The sequence below is a fragment of the Cyprinodon tularosa genome, unplaced genomic scaffold (assembly GCF_016077235.1).
Source record: "Cyprinodon tularosa strain WSP-4 unplaced genomic scaffold, ASM1607723v1 ctg165, whole genome shotgun sequence".
Taxonomy (NCBI): Eukaryota; Metazoa; Chordata; class Actinopteri; order Cyprinodontiformes; family Cyprinodontidae; genus Cyprinodon; species Cyprinodon tularosa.
In genome coordinates, this window is record NW_024038483.1 from 1,158,718 (window position 1) to 1,176,185 (window position 17,468).

General features: G+C 35.6%; 1 protein-coding gene across 3 annotated transcripts in view; it reads left to right on the forward strand.

Moving 5' to 3' along the window:
• The window catches only part of arhgef10la (Rho guanine nucleotide exchange factor (GEF) 10-like a), a 181,120-nt gene that overhangs the window by 106,379 nt on the left and 57,273 nt on the right, over window positions 1-17,468 (forward strand). For all 3 annotated transcript variants that reach the window (XM_038280869.1, XM_038280871.1, XM_038280870.1), the window contains one exon: window positions 1,846-1,967. In XM_038280869.1, the coding sequence (XP_038136797.1) occupies window positions 1,846-1,967 (122 nt within the window). The remainder of the gene's footprint in view (window positions 1-1,845; window positions 1,968-17,468) is intronic.

A 17,468-nucleotide genomic window follows, 5' to 3' on the forward strand; every position in this document is an offset into this window, starting at 1 on the left:
TATAGTTACCCACCCTCTTTCAGAACAGTATAGTTTAGAGTTAATTTTAAAACTTATTTGCTTTTTTTCTATTCCATTTCTATTTTGACAAATAGATTAAACATATTAAGTATATTTGAACTGAAGTGCATTTAAGCTAATGAATAAAGTTGATAATTACTCTGTGGTAAAAGAACCCACTGGCCTTGCCATCACTCTTGCTGCAGTCTGACCTCAATTAACCCATATAAACCTTCTCTGGCATGTGATTACGACTGCTTACTTGTCTAGAGAATGCTTCAGGTTTTAATGCACTTCTCTTGTAGATATGTGACCTTAAACATCTCATTAAATTGGTGGATGGTTTCTTTGAGACTGCTGGAACATCTCACCTGTCATTTAAAATTGTTTATTTAGTTTACATTATAGAACTCTAAATAGATGGACATAGAAATAACTGGATTACCTTATATGGGACAATATGAGCCTATATGAAACAGCATTGCTAATGTAGAAGTTAACTTGCAACTTAATCATAAACAAACGTTTGACACTTCACATGAGCAAACTGAAACCCGATTCTTTCTCTGTTGTTTAGTGGTAGTTTTAGAAGGTAACTGGTGTGCCTTAGTTGAAGAAATATACACACTGTTGGTTTTCAGAGTTAAACAAAAAAGGAAGACAGCAAATTTAATAGCTCAGGAATTTATTTTTCACCTTTTGTAGTTGGAACAAAAGTTGCATGTTAGCATTTGAGTGAAACCCGGCATAGCCATGATCATGCTGGAATGGCTTTGCAGCAAGTCTCAGACAACATTTAAGTTTAACAACAAAACCTTTAACTTCCATTTCTAGAAAATGCATGAAAAAATACAGTTTGCCAATGCATCCCAGATGATAAAGGTTGAATAAAATGAAAAAAAATTATAGGGAAAAATGAATGACCAAAACAGGACTTATTCTGTAAACTCCGTTCGCAATTTTTGTTTTATTAAGCAGAAAAAAGGCTAAAAGCTAATTCTGTCAAGAGCAGGTGAAATCTTATTTTCTACTGGCAAATCATTACAAAACAATAAACAAATAATATAAAAAAGGACTCAATAAAATCCTTTTAGTTCTATCCTTGGCTCAAACTTTGCAGTTTCGGGGCTCAGCATTTTAGTTCAACTCCATTGAGCTCTTTATTCTATTTATTAAAATGCTTTAATGGTATTTTGTCACTTTTTTTACTTGATGTCATGCACCGTCTCTGCAAGAAAAAAACTTTCAAAGCAGATTTTTCCTAAAACTGTAAGAACTCAAACTCCGCTTAGACTTGTGCCTTGTATAACATGACTTTGGATGATTCAGAACAAAATAAACTTCACTCGCCTGTGAGATTATTTCTCTAATCCGATGTGTTGTTTGAAGGATACTTCCAGTTGTGAATATTAAAATAAAAGCCCTTGGCTTTGTTCATTCAGAGGTTAAACACTATTTCAGTTAATTGCTATAATTTTTCCCATCAGTTATGTTGTATTTAAATCTCACATTTAAAACTCCACACTAATCAAAATAACATAAAAAAAAAAAAATAAGTTTCCCAGTCTTATAAAGATTTCAGCTCAGGCATGATACATTTGTGCATGTCTGATTATGCCAAAGTAGAACACTTCCTGTAAATGTTTATTTATTTATTAAGATTTATTTATTAAGATTTTACATTTTAATAAATAAATAAAAATACATTTACAGCATTTACAGCTTACTAGGATGTGATCTATGTTTAAATAGGCAACACAAGAAGGTCAAATGGACACTAACTCAGTGGGATGAGTGGGAGAATCTAGACTAAATGTTTTTTGTTTGTTTGTTTGTTTGTTTCAGGAGAAGAGAATTCACCAGGTTGGCTGTATGGAGAAGATGAAGGGAAGACAATAGTACCATTTTCATGTCCGCTGCTTGCCTGTCACATGCCTGTTTTTGCAACGAGGTCACCAGAGAGAAAGGTAGATTTCCTTTAACTCAATCAGTCAAGTAATGAAGTCACCACTCTATGCATATTTTTCAATATATGCTTTTAAAAAGAGTGAGAGACGCTGTAAAGAAAGAAAAATCATTTGGAAATTCAGTGTTAATTGTAAACATTACAGTTTTTTTCATATTATGCAGCCCTCTTACCGACCTTGGTGCACAGAAATGAAGGTGACTATATAATGCAAGTTTGTGTATCCTTACTTTTTGAACCCAAAGGTGGTAAACAAACCTCCAAAAAGCAATTTTGGAAGGGTGGCAAGACATCCATGTTTATTGAGGACAGTTAACATTAGCAAAATCTATCCTAGAAATGTTTTTATTTTAAGGTCTTAAGAACAAGCAAAAAATATTTCTCAAAATGACATTTTTAATTATAACAACAAATTCTGTGGCAGCTCCTAAAACAAAAAAGGATAAAACAGAAGTGAACAAACTTATTTGGTTTAATGGTGCTACACCAAAGTCTGTGACCCTGACACTTGATAAACACTAGTCTGCAGCCCATTAGTTATTTTCTTCACTGACACAGAGATGATCCAATCATACAATATCCTGAAAACATTTCCCCTCTGACAGGGTCACACATGTGAAAAAGAATTACACTATGGTGTGCTATAATAATAATCAATGAGCCCGGTAGTCATGGCGAGAGGAGGGACAACTAACTGCAACATATATATATATATATATATATATATATATATATATATATATATATATATATATATATATATATATATATATATATATACATATATATATATATATATATATATATACATATACATATATATATATATATATATATATATATATATATATATATATATATATATATAATCTGCAACAATACTTGAGTTATAAAATGGCTTTTTGTCCTTAACTCCTGAGTAATCTGATAACACATAAATAAGATCTTTAACAGTAAGTTAATGTTTTTACATTCAAATTATAATGTTAACTATTATGAATTGGGACAATATTTTAATTTTTTTAGCAAAAAAAAAAAAAAGGAGACATGACCAGGTCACTTCAACAACGCTTTAACTTTTAGTCTTATTAGGAGTTGAAGTTTATTCCATGCCTCTTTTTGCTACAAGGTCAGCAGAGAGAAAGTTACATTTTCTACCATGTAGTTGGTGGGTTGGTGTGGTCTCAGATGTCGGGCCTGATTTTCTGTCCCAGTCCACCCCTGAGTATGTGTGAATTGATTAACTACGTTTGCACTGAGCTGATCTTTGCAGTGAAAAGGTTTGTTTCGCCCAAGAAAACATTAGTAGTGTTGCCATCATTTACTGTGTCCGGATAAAATTCAGTTTAGGATCTTATTTGTTTTTTTAAAGAGAAGTACTGAAGTGCAAAACAAAAACAAGGGTAAATTAATCATCAAACAAAAGAAAAAGCAACACATGGGTAACTGCAGTATGAGTTAGAGAGAAGAATCGTAAAAGCATGGATAAAAAAAAAAATAAAATAGAAAAAAATCCTTGTAAACCGCTGCCTACAGTGTCAGCAACCATTTATTCAAATCTTTTATATAATAATTGAATGGTGACCTTCAGGTTGTATTTTCAGAGCTATTTATGAGTTGGTTGACTAATTCACCATAATGATTTGGTAATATAGGCTTTCAGGCTTTGTTGCATTTGTCTGTTTAGTTTACCGGTGTGGAATTTGTAAGGAAAAACAAAAAAAGTCATAGAGAAACTCTGAAAGAGGCAAAAACCCATGAACTGAAAAATGAGGGATAATCACCTGGTTTAATTTGCATTTAAACAGTTCAGATCGTAACCCAAAATAATACTAGTTATTTTGAGTTTTTGAAGTTGAATCTAGGAAGAATGATGGAAGATATGGCAAAAAGGAGGAAAAGAACAGAATAGAGTTGAAAAAAAAGGAGCGCAGAAGATGGTCAAGGCTGAATGCATGAATAAATGATACACCGCCCTTAGTACATAATTTCTACGAATATCGCCTTATTTCATGATAATCTTGGGAAATCCTAACACCACCGAGGAGCAAGATCTTCCTGTTGCTACACTTGATTTTCATTGCAGTCACAAAGTGTTGCTGCTTATGTAACTTTTTAACCGGTTATGTAAGAAACCATGAAACAACGGTAAAGGAACCATGGCAACCTGCTAATGTAAGCTTATGCTACAGTCTCTTTAGCATGCATATGCTCAAGTGAAATTGCTATACATACTCTGAAAAGCAAAAAAAAAGGTGTATGAAAATGGGGTTAGAATGAGCTTTGTCCCCAAGAAAAAAAAAGTTACAGAAGGGTGGAAAATGTACAATACCAGGTTAAGACTCCAATATCAACATGTACCTATATCACTATTGAGATAAAGTGAATAGGTTTGCCCTATAGCATTTCATCTGTACCAACGGATGTAACAAAGGAAGGATTGGGGAAATGGAAAAATGACAAAGACAGTATCAAAAGCAACTACAAGCTGGACATATGCAATAAAATATTTTATTGCAATAGTTAAAGGAGCTGCAGAGTTGAACTGATAGTAAAACTGTTGCATTCCAGCAAGAAGATCCTGGAGTTTTTCTAAATGGAGGTTGTATGCTCTGCCGCTGCATGTGTGGGCTTCCTTTTGGTACTAAGTTTGTGTGTTTTTTCATTCTGTTATTATTAGGTGTGTCAAAATTGTACCCTGCCTTTTGATAAATGATTATTAGGTCCAAGAACCCAAAATCACTTTACATCACACCCAGTCTTTCACCAATTGATGCACACTCACACACTTATGGTGGTGAGCTACATCTAAGCTGCTTCTGCCCTGGTGCAGACTGACAAAAGCAAGGCTGCATTACAAAGGCTGCCACTAGGCTGTCTGACTGATGTTAACTAAGCGGGATTCACCAATTAGTTCAGATTAGGTGTTTTTTTGTTTTCTTTTAAAGCTACAGTGTGTAATTTTCAGCGACATCTAACGTCCAGACTGCAGACCGCAACAACATGAACATCTCCCCCCCCACCGCTTCTCCCCCCCAACAGTACGGCGAGCGTTACGGGACAAAATGTCTTCCACGACGTCCGCATCACCTACCTTCTCAAGTGATGAGGTTTGTTTACATAGATAATTTTACAGATAGTATTTCATTAGTCTGTGTTCTCAGTTCATCTCTCTCAACTTGCCGTAGTTACTTTCGAGCGTAATGGGCGATCTCGCAATCGCTAGTTAGTTGGCTCTGCGCTGCCGTAGCGCAAAGATGTCTGCCTCCATGGCTGCGAGACCCGCTCCTATGTAATTATAAATAACGAATTCTAAGGCAACGCAAATATTAAGGTTAAGAGGCTGAGCTCGTAGATGATGATAAATAACATAGTTATGTATAATATATTACATTTCTGACTGTATATCCCTGTAATTATTACACACTGTAGCTTTAAGTATGCTCAAAACTGTACTGCATCAATGACTGATGTATGCATCAAACAGTCAGAGACAATATGACCTGTGTCCTTTTCTAAAAAAATATATTGCTGATAGGATACAGAAAAGGTCAGTAGTCATATTTGACACTACGACATGTAGACAATGAATTATTGTAGCTGTGTGGATTATGACCTTAAAACAACAAAGGTACAGTAAGCAAGAACTTATGTTTTTATATTCATGAAATGAGCCTCAATATTCCCCTTTAACTGCTGGTTCAGTGAGTTCCGCTTTATGAGGATCAATAGCTGCAATAATCAAAGAAAAATGCCATGGTGTAAATATTTTTACTGTAAGATTTCACAGTCATCATGAGCCATGACAACATTTTATTTAGTCTGAGATGGCTGGATCCAGCGTTGCTCTAATCACTGAATATACTTGCAGTGCAATGTGTGTCTTCAAGTCAGGATCAAAGGGATTTAGATTTTGTATTAGTAGAATTATTTTGTTTTTTATGAAATTACAGTCTCAAACTGGCTTCTATACAATTTGTCAATGCCTAACAAACCATTTCCTTTATTTTCAAATTATATTTAATCATTTATCTATCCAACAGAAGGGGAGCCTTGAGACCAAAACAAGTCTCAGATCTTAATGCCATGGTCTTGGTCTCAAGACCCCCCTTTCTGATGGGACATGGTTTGTACAGGAATGCAACCTACAGAAATGGAATTTAGTTGTCTTTTTGTTAAATGGATAGCCTCTAATATTTTTACCTACGTAGATGCCATATGTTATACTCTTAATTAGCTTACATTTAAGGAAGTCTTAGTTGGTGAAATGAAATAAAAAAAATGCAAAAAGATAAAATAAAATACCTTTTTAAGATAAAATGTCTGAAAGGTTGGAAACAGGCGAGAGTGTATCGGGAGATGGTGATGTAGAACAACAAGACCTCCCTCATCCTTGGCCCTATCTCAAAGAATTTTTCAAAATAGTCGAAAAATTTAGCTTAATTCATATAGTGGCATCTGGCTGCTTTTTTTAAAGGTTACTTTATACTTTTATACTTTAAGTAGTTTTTGGAGCACATACTTTTTCACCTTTACTTGAGTAAAGAGGTCAAGTTGATACTTCAACTTTTACCAGTGTTTTTAAACTGCAGTATCTATACTTCTACTTAAGTAACAAATGCGTGTACTTTTTTTCCCCTTGGTTTTGTCTGTGGAGTCATGTTGAGCTTGCTATTCATTTTAAGGTGAAGGAAGAAACCACCACCCACTGGAAGCCTAAAGCTCTTTAGATCTCAGGGGTAGTTTTTTTAGGCTTCATTCAAGGATTTTAAAATCTAAGCCACTGAGTTTCTTAAATCATCATATTCAGAGAGCATATTAATTTGTGAAGATGCTAATCTAAACTGAATTAAATTCAGGTCAACACCTAAATTTAAGATACTGTGATGGTTTCTTTTTACATTTTGCTGGAGGAAAAGTTTTTTTTTTCCTTCCATTTACTGCTTGTTACTGTACTATTAAGCTGGCTCTCCTTTTGTATTCAAAGCCCTCTTAATTCTATGTAGTATAGATCCAAAAAGGATTTATATTCCCAAGACCCATTACTTTATATTTTAGTGAATAATTTATCAATTTCAATTCTTTTAAACAATACTGTATTCATCATAATTGTTCCTTAACTAATGATCAAATTTACCCCAAATTTGGCAAATGCATTTCCATGAATACAATCTTTCCTTCTATCACGGTCCCAAAAAATGTGTTGGTTGAGATTTTGGGACTGTTGAGGCCATTGTATTGCTTTTAACATATGATGGCACATAATCCAGTAAGAAACTAAAACCTTAAAATGCAGAAAGGACATCTTTTTATATTATCAGCAGTTCTGACTCTATTAGCTGAACATTGCATCTGAAATCAAGAGACTGTGAATTTTACTATGCTTCCTGTTTCAGACAACAGGAATGACAGCATTTTCATTTTCATCGTCAGAAAATATGTAGAGACCTTTCATAAGCATATTCACTACTGCAGGGAGAGACTTTTACTGCACGGACAGCGCAGAGGAGCTGAGATAAAGGCTTGAATGACGCTTAAAAGTGCTTATTGTGGACTGATGATCAAGATGCTTTCATTGCTACTCACATAGACTGAGAGGAGATGGAGGGGATCTCTGCATATTTAATTACACTGTTTCTAAACTGGAAAATCTCTATGAAGTAAAAGGCTAAATGTTCCTTTGATTTTCTCACTATATATTGGGGGAGTGTTGGCCTAGTGTTTAGAGTAGTGCGCTTGTGCTCTGAGAAGTTTGCAAGTACCCAGTTCGATCTCCCCAGCCTGCATTTAGGGTCCCAGAGCAAGACCCTTAACCCCACAGTGCTCCCCGGACGCCGCACAAGGGCAGCCCAATATTCCTTAAGGGGATGGGTTAAATGCAAAGAGTGAATTTCTCCAGTGTGAGATCAATAAAGTCACATTATTTTTATTTATTTGTATTATTATTTTCTGTCAACAAACACTTCATCGCATCTATTAGAAGCATCTCTAAACTAGCACTTACACCTATTTTTATCCTGTGGAAACCTAGTAACATGCAAAAATTATAAAGTTCTAAAACATTTACCTTGCTTTCTTATAATTTTAGGATTACATTCAAAATTAAACTTCATAACCACGTCTACTGTACATCAATGTATTGCAGTTGTCCTGATTTACTTGTCCTACCAAACAGACCATAAAGGTGAAGATTAGTAGTTTTCAGATTATAGTCCTTTAATTATTAATATTTATGTCTTATATACAGTATTGTGATTAAATTCCCAGTTTTATTTAGTTGCTTTTAGAACAGCAAATGCATGTACATAAATTGATATCTTATCTCATAAAAAGTAAGCGCATAGCTACTTTTCCTAGTGACTAGTTGCTTTTTTTGTGGGTTGATTGAGTCATCATGTTGGGTACCTTTCGGGAAGGGTAATACATCTGTATTTCACACTAACAGCTGCATGATGTAAAACCATTGTTTGTATTCTGGATGTCTGAAAGACAAACAAGGCCTTTTATTCAACTCTAACTGGAAGAACAGCAATTATACCAATATTATAATGAATTCTTTATAAAGTAATAATTTCTTTAGTTTTATGAAATAAAAACATTCTATATAACTACTTGTTTCTCTCCTATCTAAATGGGTTTTAGCACTGCATATTTTGTTTTCTTACCGGTAGTTGTTCTTAAATGGTAGTGTTTATGAGGAAAATAGCTTCAAATTTGATTACATTGCATACATCAATGCGATTTGACTTTACTGACATGAGCTCCTCCTCTGAACAAGCCATTAGTCCATAGTCTTGACTGATGTATTTTTTTTCTTATATATTACAGGGAGATATTGCATCAAAAGAGATTATAAAGTGCATTTCTATACACTGACTTTCTAATGCAATTAAAGCCCACTAAAAACGCACCATCTCACTGATGATCACATATGCATTGACTATTGGAATGATAAGGTGACACATGAGCATTTCTTCAAAATGCTACATGAATAATTTCGATCAATATGAGATGTTAAGACCTAAAAGCTTTCGAGAGATTTAACGGTCAGGCCAAGCAAGGGATATACTTTAAGGGTTTAAGAGTCAGTAAAATTGGTTTTAAATATAGTGTATTTTTAGACCTCAGAGAGAATATTTTTAACCATCTTCTATGGTTTTGAACCTCTTCTGTTCTGTATATGTTGGGTTGTAAAGGTTGGGTCAAATTACCATTTCTTTTGAGGGTAGGGGGTGGGTTATGAATTCATAATGCAATTATCTTAATGGCAGATTAACCCCATGTGTTAGTAAATGTTATAGCATTTCCCTAAGACCTGTGCATTAACCTGTACTCTGCTAGCCATATGGAGTAATGAGTAAAGTCAGGTGAGACAACAGCTGGAAGCCTGAAAACTCAAATTTTGACATGGTAGAGAGGGTTTTCCCACAAGATATTGAAGACATCCAGAAAGTCTCTGGCAAAACGCTGTTACTTGTTACCGGATGCTCAGCCAAATCAATATTCCTGGAGCCAGAGGGACTCTGCAATCTCTAAGGATTGTTTCAAATTCCAAACTTTATGCATAAATTTAGCACATATGAATACGCCTGAACAGCTAAGCAAAATGACTCACCATATAATTTTTTTTTATTTATTTTCTATGATTAAAGATAAATATTTTTTAAGCATTTTGTTGCTTTTATGTTGCTTATTCCTTTCTTATGGTGTGAAATACAAATATTGTACCATATAGGAAGGAGTGCTTTCTGCAGCTTTCCTATTTCCTATGTAAACAGAATGTGTGTGTATGTGTTGAAGGAATGAGATCTAGGTATCAGAAAGCTGTAGAGGTAGGCAGTTTTTTCTTATACTTTTCTGACTAAAGAGAAGGTAGAATTAAATAGAGTGACTTTAAGTCCTTCATGCAGAGCAGAGTGTGATTAGGGGCTTAACTCAGCAGCAGGCCCCCTCCATTTTTGCCTCAGCCGTTGCCTCTGAGAAACACACACGCCTCTCTGTGCCAAAGCTCCACAGCTCTTTCTTCAGTTTTGCAGCCTCTCTTGGCAGTCTGAGTTACGGTGAGAAGACAGGATGAAGAAAAAGAAGCATAAAAGAAATCCGAGATTAAAAGAGATGTGGCCGAAGGGGCCAGAGCCATTTCCTGCAAAAAAAATTAGTTCTGAAGCAGCTAAGTATGAACAACACATACAGGTTACCTAAGGGAGCTTAGTCCACTGCTAGGTGCACACAGTTCTGTACATCGAGGTCCACTCAGTGGGAGCTTGAGAGGGCTAAGGGGCAAACTCGTTAGGCTCCGGAGATAAACCTTATCACAAGTCTGCGAAGTGAGAACAGCAGGGGAACACCGACTTCTCTCAATTTATCACTTTCATTCTTCTGTGCTTCCCCTCTTTTCTTTTACTCACAAACATAGGCTCACACACACATGCAGAAAAATCACACTCTCCCTTAGTTAATAGACAAACCACATTTTGATGTTTAGGGAGTCGTGGCACGCTCCTTTTCAGTGGCCTTTCTGCCATTTCGAAAGATGAAACAGAGCAGGTTTGGCAGCTTGCCCATCGGGAGCTGCGAGGTGGTTAGGTTAAGGGATTAATATGACATACTAAAGCCAAAAGGGTAACAGATTCTTACACTGGAGAAATAACTGTTAAATGGAACAATTATTGCCAGGTTCTGCAGTATTGGCACATTCGTGCTTGAAGTTCATTCTACCAGGATGAATGCTTTAGGTTGATACAGATAAACAGTCCAAATATCGGCGAAGAATCAGATGGCACTTCCCATCCATCCATCGTCAGCCGCTTATCTGTCAGGGTCACGGGCAGCTGGTGCCTATCTCCAACAGTCTTTGGGCGGGGTATACCCTGGACAGCTCTCCAGTCCATTGCAGGCTGATGACTCTTTTAACCTACAATTCTAAAAAGGTTTCATTAAGTTTTTACTCTGGTTTGGTTAAGATGCTAACATGCATTACTTGAAATATTTAGTTTCTCTTAGTGCAAAGTGTACATACCAATAAAGGGCACATCTATGAAAGGCACTAATCTGACACTGCAGCAAGCTGTTCACCAAATAGCATCATAGCGTGTTGGTAAATAAGGGGCTTAAATTACATACCTGTCTTTATCTAGGACACACATATTTTCTTGTACTATATTTCTTTTAAACAGCTCATTCAGCAAAGCTCTGGAGAAGATCAATGCTTTGTTGCTGTCCTGTTTTAAGCGTTACCACAGAGTATCATGAACCTTTTATATTTGCAGTATTTCATGATGAGACGGGAATTTCTTGGCCACATAATTCACATAAGAAAGCAAAGCATTTTCTGCAGCCCTAAAATGGTTATGTTATTTCAAAATGCTAGACTTTGGGAATGTCAAATGCATGTTTATAAGGAATTAGATGAGGACAGGGTTTGGAATATACAGTATGACAGCAAAGGAGCATGCATACCTTGGTAAATTGCCTTACATACAAAGTACAGAATGATACTATGGGAAGGGTTATTTGGTGAATTTATGTTTGCTTATTTCTTCTAAAAAGATTGTGTCTGTATCTTGAGTACAAAGTTCTACGTCTGATGCCTTTCTAGATTGATGTCACATATTGTGAATCTTTATGCTAGCATATCTTTCTTTAAATCAAACTGTGCAATTAAGCCTAGAACACTATCAAATCTATTATAGGTTGCACTGTAACTTCCCTCAGCATCCATTGAAATTGCTTTCTTCGAGGTCACTTGGGTCTGTACTTGTTTACTTGGCTAGCTAGTACTTCAAGAAAATTTTGTCTATGCTCCTCTTACTCACTGTGTCATCCATCTTCCCTGCTGATGGAGTGATAAGCGAAAGGCATTGAGCACTCAGCTACCACATAAAAGTGGCTGCATGCACAGAAAACAAGCTTGTTGAATGGCTTCTTTTTGCACTATGAAATATTTTGTTCTCTTGCCTGCGTTTATAGCATTGTCTGAGAATGACTAATTTATGCAGGTAATGTTACAGAGTTCTTACTTTCAGAATAAACTACAGAGCTAGGTGTGAAGGCTGTTTTTGCATCATATCGCAGATAAGATGGTGTGTCATGAAATATGGATTAAAAAAGAGAAGGACAATGTGAAAAGGTGGCCTTTGCCTCAGGCTGTATCTTTCTGATGATTTATTTCCTCCTCCCTCAGACAGTTTTTTTATTCGAATTATCTAAGCCAAAGGCTTTAGGTTGACACCTACTGCAATGTTGCTTACTTGTTCTTCCTGAATGTTGTTTGCCACCTTTTAGAGAAGCAGATATCAATAACTGTTTGCATTTGTTTGCAATAGAATAGAATAGAATAGAATAGAATAGAATAGAATAGAATAGAATAGAATAGAATAGAATAGAAAAAGCATTTCTTTTCTCCACATACATTCAGGTGGTCAAAGGGTCATTTTATTGCAGGAGACTTAAATTCAGATTTCTTCTCAATTTACGTACAACATTGAAATTTGAAATATTTACATAGCAAACGTATTCCCTTGATTATCATAGCAGCTTGATTATCATTTTCACATCATTATTCAGCAATATTGGGTCAAATTTGTAGTGTATATTACATACTATATATTTTAACCTCTTACACCCTCAGGGGGTATAAATAAACTTCTGCCTGACAAAAACACAAGAAAGTAAATAACTTATAGCCTCACAGCTATTAGATTTAAGAAGAAACTTTTGGTACCTCTGTAAAGGTAAGATGTCATGGAATGGTTTTCTGTTGTCAGCACCATTGTAGCTTTGACCCTGCCTGAAATATTAGGGACAAAATACAAAATATTTTGCATTTTTTGAACCACGCCAAAATTTTCTTTGAAATAAACATTGCAAAACACTACCAAAATATTATGTATAGCACAAAAAAGTAGTACAGACTTTTAAATCTAAATGTTGTGTAAAAATATACCAAATTTGGACTCAATCAGATGAATAATATTTATTTTAGAATGGTATTAGTGAGAAATTTCTTAGGCGGAGAGGCCATTTTGGCACATTTATCCAAAAATGTCACCAAACTGTGCCAAATGTGTTTTTTACATCAATACTGGGGGTTTGTTAAAATTACGAGGTCACGTAGCAGCTGGACCCACCGGTGGGTCCGTAGGGTTCTAGGGGTTTTAACATAATATTCTTTAAGGGTCAGTATTTCTTTTATTTAATTGAATTCATTTCTATATTTTTTTTAAATGATTTTACGCCCATATGAGGAAAACAATGTGGTTTTCCAAACAAAAAATTTTCATAAGTGCTTAATGACAAGTAAGACAACTCTGTTTCTAATACTGCCGGTACCGACATTTTGGTTCCTTAAAGAGATTGTTTATGGCATTTGCAGTGAGATTCTTTTAAATGGTGAAGAGATTTTAGATTAATAATTGATTTAATTTTCCAAATTTTTGTCCTAATTTTGGTTAAAATATCGACATAAACTGATCTGAATATATAAAACTACTATCATTTGTTAATGCTCCTCTTATTTAGGTTTAGAAATTGTACAATTGTATTTTTGTTTGTATATCAATATGTAGTTCAAGTAAGTTTGCTTTGGGATTTTGTAATTCAGAAAATGTTATATATGTTATCATATCTATACATATAGCACCCCGATGGAGTGTCAGAGGAAGAGTTTGGGTGATTCGACCTTTATATTGTTTTTGTTGACTGCTATCTGTGGAGCGTGCTTTGATTATTGTTCTATTTTTGACACTTTATTCTAAGTTGCTTATTTTTCCTTGATAAAGTTTTGAAAGATATTTTTTATCTAAGATGATTTTTTTTTCTTCACCAATGAGCATATCAGACAAGGTGCAGCTTGACCTCAGGACTCTTTCTTTGTCCCCTGAAGTCGCTCCAACAATAGGCCAAAGTTCAATACTATTCATACTATCAAGGAGTCTTCTTTAATCCTTGTTGGTAGCAACTAGTGCTCGTTCACACTGAATCTGTGTCCATTGGAAGTTCCTTCTGGTCAAGAGCAGTTTTATTTTCTGCTTTGGTCATATGTATTACCGTACTATACATCACAGCCACATGCTTGTTGCAGAGGAAGGTTTCCTGCAAAATAGTTTACTTTATTCAATTACCTTTACTTTACCACATTGTTTTATAACTAGGTTAAAACTGGGAGGGATTGCCCTGAAATGTGTCAATGTGAATGATCTCAATTGACCAACTATTTTCCTATGTAAAGTGCCTTAAGACATCTGGCTATATTAATATAAACAACTAGATTTACTTTATTTACTTAAGGCATATCTGAATTTTAAAATTCAAGGTAAATGAACAAGAGTTAGGCATTAGTAAAAATTATGTTACTATATATCAATGTAGTGTATGTAAAATAAGTTTTAATTACAGTGGAATCTGCTTATAGTGGTCATGGATATAGTAATTAACTGCTTATATAGATCAAAAGGCTTAGGACAGAATAATTTCTATATAAATCATCTGTAAATAATTTGTTTATAATAATCAAGAAATCTGCTTATAGTCTTAATTTTTGGCCATTTTATGAATGTAAACATGTGCAAAAACAATTAAAAAAAAATTACGTGTAGCCTAGTTACTTTATTTTTTTTACTCCCATGATTGCTAGCTCGGAGGTACAAGAGTGCTTAGGTGCGGGTACCAGTGCTGCGCGCAACGAGGAGGAGGATGAACAAGAAGAGACTGTTTTCTCTTCCAGAACTGAGATGAGGAATGCAGTTTGCATTTTAAAGACTGGTCTCCTGCATGTTGGTTTCAAAAACTTTGACCTTTTACATCGTTTTGAAAAAGAAGTGAACTCGATGTTGGACAACACTCTGATCCAGGGAACCATGGATAAATATGTTCAGTGATTTCTTAATGTGACGCAGCAGATCCGCAACACAAAACAGTGGAAGGCTAGCTTTAATTTTCTGTAACTAAAAATGCACCTGCGGCACAGCAGAGCCGACGCACAGAATAAGTTACATAGGCCTACTGTAAGCTATCAGAGTTGTGTCTGCACATTGCAGATTTCTGTGCTGTGATTAACCATTTGTTTCAAACTTTATTTTCACACTTGTTAAAAAAAGATGCACCAGCGGCACATCAGAGCAACGCACAGCACATAATAAGTTACGTAGGCTACCAGAGTTATATCTGCGCACAGCGCAATATACTGTAATTAAACTTGCATGGTACTGTAATAAAATTCAGTAAATGTGGAAGCTATCTGCTCATTTCACTTTTCTCGTTGAAAAACCATACAAATGGTATTTAGATGATGTTCTGCATAAAAATAAGTGAAATAACGGTAAATTTAAAGTTTTAGTAATCAACCGCTTATAGTGCTCAAATTGGCTCTGGTCCAACGTGACCACCATAAGTGGATTCCACTGTATAACTTTTTAAAAGTTATATCAAAGATGTCACCTCAATTATCCTGAGCAATCTCCCAACGAGTCAATTTCTATGAGTTATTATTTTGTGGAAATATAAATAATTGTTGTGATTTCTTGTTTGTTAAATGTTTGCAAAAGGTACCAAGCACAATTTAGTTGCCTTAGTAGTTTCTTTACAAAATTCTTAACGGTTATATCTATCCTTAACTTCACAACAAACATCATTCTTGAATATAAAAATATTATTACCATGCATATCTGGTGTTTTTTTTTTTTTTTAGGTCTTTCTTTGGAGGTGTATTCTTCCTGTAGATCTCACTGTAATATATTTCCTTTATCTGATAAAAAAAAGAAAAACAAAAAAACTCATTGTGTATATATATATATACACGTGTATATATACACATGTATATATACTGTATATGTTTTATTCCTAAATGCAATAATATTCAGAATAAGTATTACCCCGGTTTACTACTGCTTATCCCCGAAGCTTTTCATAGGTGACAGATGACCACTTGGCATAAGACAAGTAGAAGGAAATGTCATTCATATTCCACCAAGTGAAGCTGGATCAAGGTGGACTTGTCTTTGTGACTGGTCTGAATGTGCTTGCCCTAAAGACTCAGCAAATCCTACCTCTTGGCGCACCAAACTTGTCACTGTCAGAGTTAAAGGAGGCAGTGACAGCACACATCCCTTCGACTACTTAAGATTCCCAATCAAAGAGGACCTCCTGCTGAGGTCAGGGCATAAGTCAAACTTTCCTATTCGATAAGAACAACTCTTAAGACAGTTGTGACAGTCTCCAAAATCTTGGCTAATGTGCTAGGAGTGTACTGAGGTCAGTCCTTTTGTTTTTTACTCTGACTGTGCTAAGTACGATTTGTGTCCAAGTATATATAACTCATGTGATGGTCAGTTTGATACTTAGACGAATGAATCATCAAACTGTTGGCTCTACAACTCCCATTGTGAGGAACTGAAGCCTTATGTCAGCAGCAAAAAATATGAAAAGACCAGGCAAGTAGAAAGAAAATTTGCACTGCTGACATGTGCAAGGTTAGTAACAGGAGGTTGCCATGGAAGCCTTTTTATAAGTTTCATTACGTCTGAGAAAAAAAGAAGTAGAAAAGGACAATGTGGAAAATACTTCACTCAAAAATCTGTTAACGTTTTGACAAATGTCTTTCTTTTTCTCTTGTTTTTCACCAAGATGATTATATCTAGTAGGGGTATGATAACAGTACTTAATACATAACTCATTTAGGTCCCACCTATTGGTCTAAATTATTTCATTAAATTGACTCTGCGAAATCACCCATAGCTAGTTTAAATGTATGTGATTAGATTGGTGAGGCTTCTGCCTCTCACTCCCACCTCCTGGACGGCTTCTCCCAGATTCTGTGGGAGGCTGGGAATATGTTTTATGTCTCTATTGTCAAAGAAGACAGCTGTAGCTGTGGCTTTAAAGTCTGTGGTGCCATTTATTGCTGCAGCGTTTCAACCTGGTTTTGGACAGCAGTAGTACACTTGGGCAATCTGGATAGGCTTTTTGTACAACTGCTCCTCCTCCAAATCAAGAGGAGTTATTTAAGGTGGATCAGACATCTTTTCAGGATTTCAGATGGTTCCCTCCCTCTTGAGGTGTTCCAGACATCCCACCAGAAGGATGCCCAGTGGACGGCTCAAGATGCACTTGAGGGTCCATGTCTCTCTGGCACTAAAATGCCTTGGGCTTCCGCCTGAGGAGCTTGAGGAAGCTTCTGGGGAGAGAGAAGTCTGGGAATCTCAGTTAGGGCTGCTGCCTCCGTGCACCTAGAAGAAAGTAAAATGTCTGTGAAGTGCCTTGAGATAACATAATCAACAGTGACTTGGACAGGGGTGTGGCCGAATTGTTATGAAAAAAAAAACACCTGCTAAAGTGCTTTCAAACTCATGCTAAAGTGCCCTCTACAGCGGTGAGGATGTGCAACATGTGCCCTCTTCCCTTTCTGCCCCTGCCCTACAAAAAGTCTGTGCAAACCAATGAGGGGGAATACCTTAAAGGATTTTTGAGTGTAAATTAAGGGTTATATAGTTACATTTAAAACAAT